General features: G+C 42.1%; 1 protein-coding gene across 1 annotated transcript; it reads left to right on the top strand.

Moving 5' to 3' along the window:
- The first annotated feature begins 346 nt into the window (after positions 1 to 346).
- Positions 347 to 1,288, top strand: LOC147709923 (olfactory receptor 2K2-like). Its single transcript, XM_086926130.1, has one exon. It carries the CDS (start codon positions 347 to 349, stop codon positions 1,286 to 1,288), a length of 942 nt encoding a protein of 313 aa, XP_086782256.1.
- Positions 1,289 to 1,525: the final 237 nt, after the last annotated feature.

The following is a 1,525-nucleotide window of genomic DNA, read 5'->3' as shown; positions in this document are numbered from 1 at the left end:
TGTCAGAGTCATTAGTTTTTTGTTGTTAATCTAAAACATTTGCTGAGTCATAATATAAAACATGGCGGACACTCAGCAAATTTTCTGTGCCTTCAAGGAGCTGCAGTAAAGGCATGGATAACATACCAAATCTGTTAGCGATCTCTAAATATAGGGGGCAGTAGTCCACAAGGTTGGTGAAGATAAAGACCTCCCCCATCCTGGTGTCTTTCAAATTCTATATGAAGTCTTAAATCTGACTTTTCTGCATGTATTAATGCTCTTTCTCTTTGAATGCATTCCTTAGTTTTTACTTGATTTCTGGTACATTTATTTTTTCACTACAGAGCACAAAGAAAGAGAACCTATGGACAGAAGAAATGAAACCCATTTTTATGAATTCATACTTCTAGGATTTTCGTGTCTCCCACAAACTAAGATTGTGCTGTTTGTGGGATTTCTAGCAATTTATTTAGTCAATCTCATGGCCAACAGTCTTATCATCATTGTTACTCTTACAGATGCTCGCCTGCACTCCCCAATGTACTTCTTTCTATGTAACCTGTCATTTTTGGATATCTGTTATTCATCTGTGAGCTGCCCCACAGCCCTTAGAGGGCTCCTCGTTCGGAGGATGGTCATCACCTTTTCGCAATGCATCACCCAAATGTACCTCGGCGTCTCCTTGGGCCAAGCTGAATGTTTCCTACTAGCAGTGATGGCCTGGGATCGCTATGTTGCTATCTGCAACCCCTTCCACTATCATCAGGTTATGAAAAATCGCGTCTGTGTGAGGCTCGCTGTTAGCACGTGGGCTTGTGGGTTTATTATTGCACTCTCATCGGTGGTTGTTCTTCCAGTGACACATTTCTGTGGACATAACATCATTGACCACACAGTCTGTGAAGTGGAAGCTCTGTCCCGATTGACCTGCATGGATGGAAAATATTCTGACATTTCAACTCCATTTTTTGCTCTTTTGGTTCTTGTGATTCCACTTTCATTAATTATTTTCACTTATCTCCGGATCATCTCCACCATCCTGCGAATGCCGACAGCAGAGAGAAGACAGAGAACCTTCACTACCTGTGGATCACACCTGGTGGTTGTCACTCTCTTCTATGGAACAGCCATGGGGATTTACTTGACACCCAAGTCATCCATCTCATCAGAGAAGCACAAGTCAGTCTCTTTATTCTATGGGCTGGTAGTTCCTGCACTCAATCCCCTGATTTACACTCTTAGGAACAAGGAGGTGAAGGGGGCTGTAAAAAAGCTTTATAGTTCTCCACTAAGATTAAGAGACTGAAATACCACTAGGGGTGGGCAACAAACTGCACCCAATGGCACATGGCTTTTGTTTTTGTTTTTGAATTAGTGCCAGCCCAATCCTTCTGACTCTGGTTGAAGCTTCAGGGCTTCTGTAGAAATTACCACATATTTCGATCCAGTTTGAAATCAGAGCTTTCCTCAGAATTCCATCCTCCACCTGGCAAAAGAATATTAACCAAAGGTTTGTGATCTGTCCATAATGTCAAATTGCTTC

Source organism: Lissotriton vulgaris, chromosome 6, assembly GCF_964263255.1.
Source record: "Lissotriton vulgaris chromosome 6, aLisVul1.2, whole genome shotgun sequence".
Classification (NCBI taxonomy): Eukaryota; Metazoa; Chordata; class Amphibia; order Caudata; family Salamandridae; genus Lissotriton; species Lissotriton vulgaris.
This window is presented reverse-complemented; position numbering and strand designations above follow the sequence as displayed.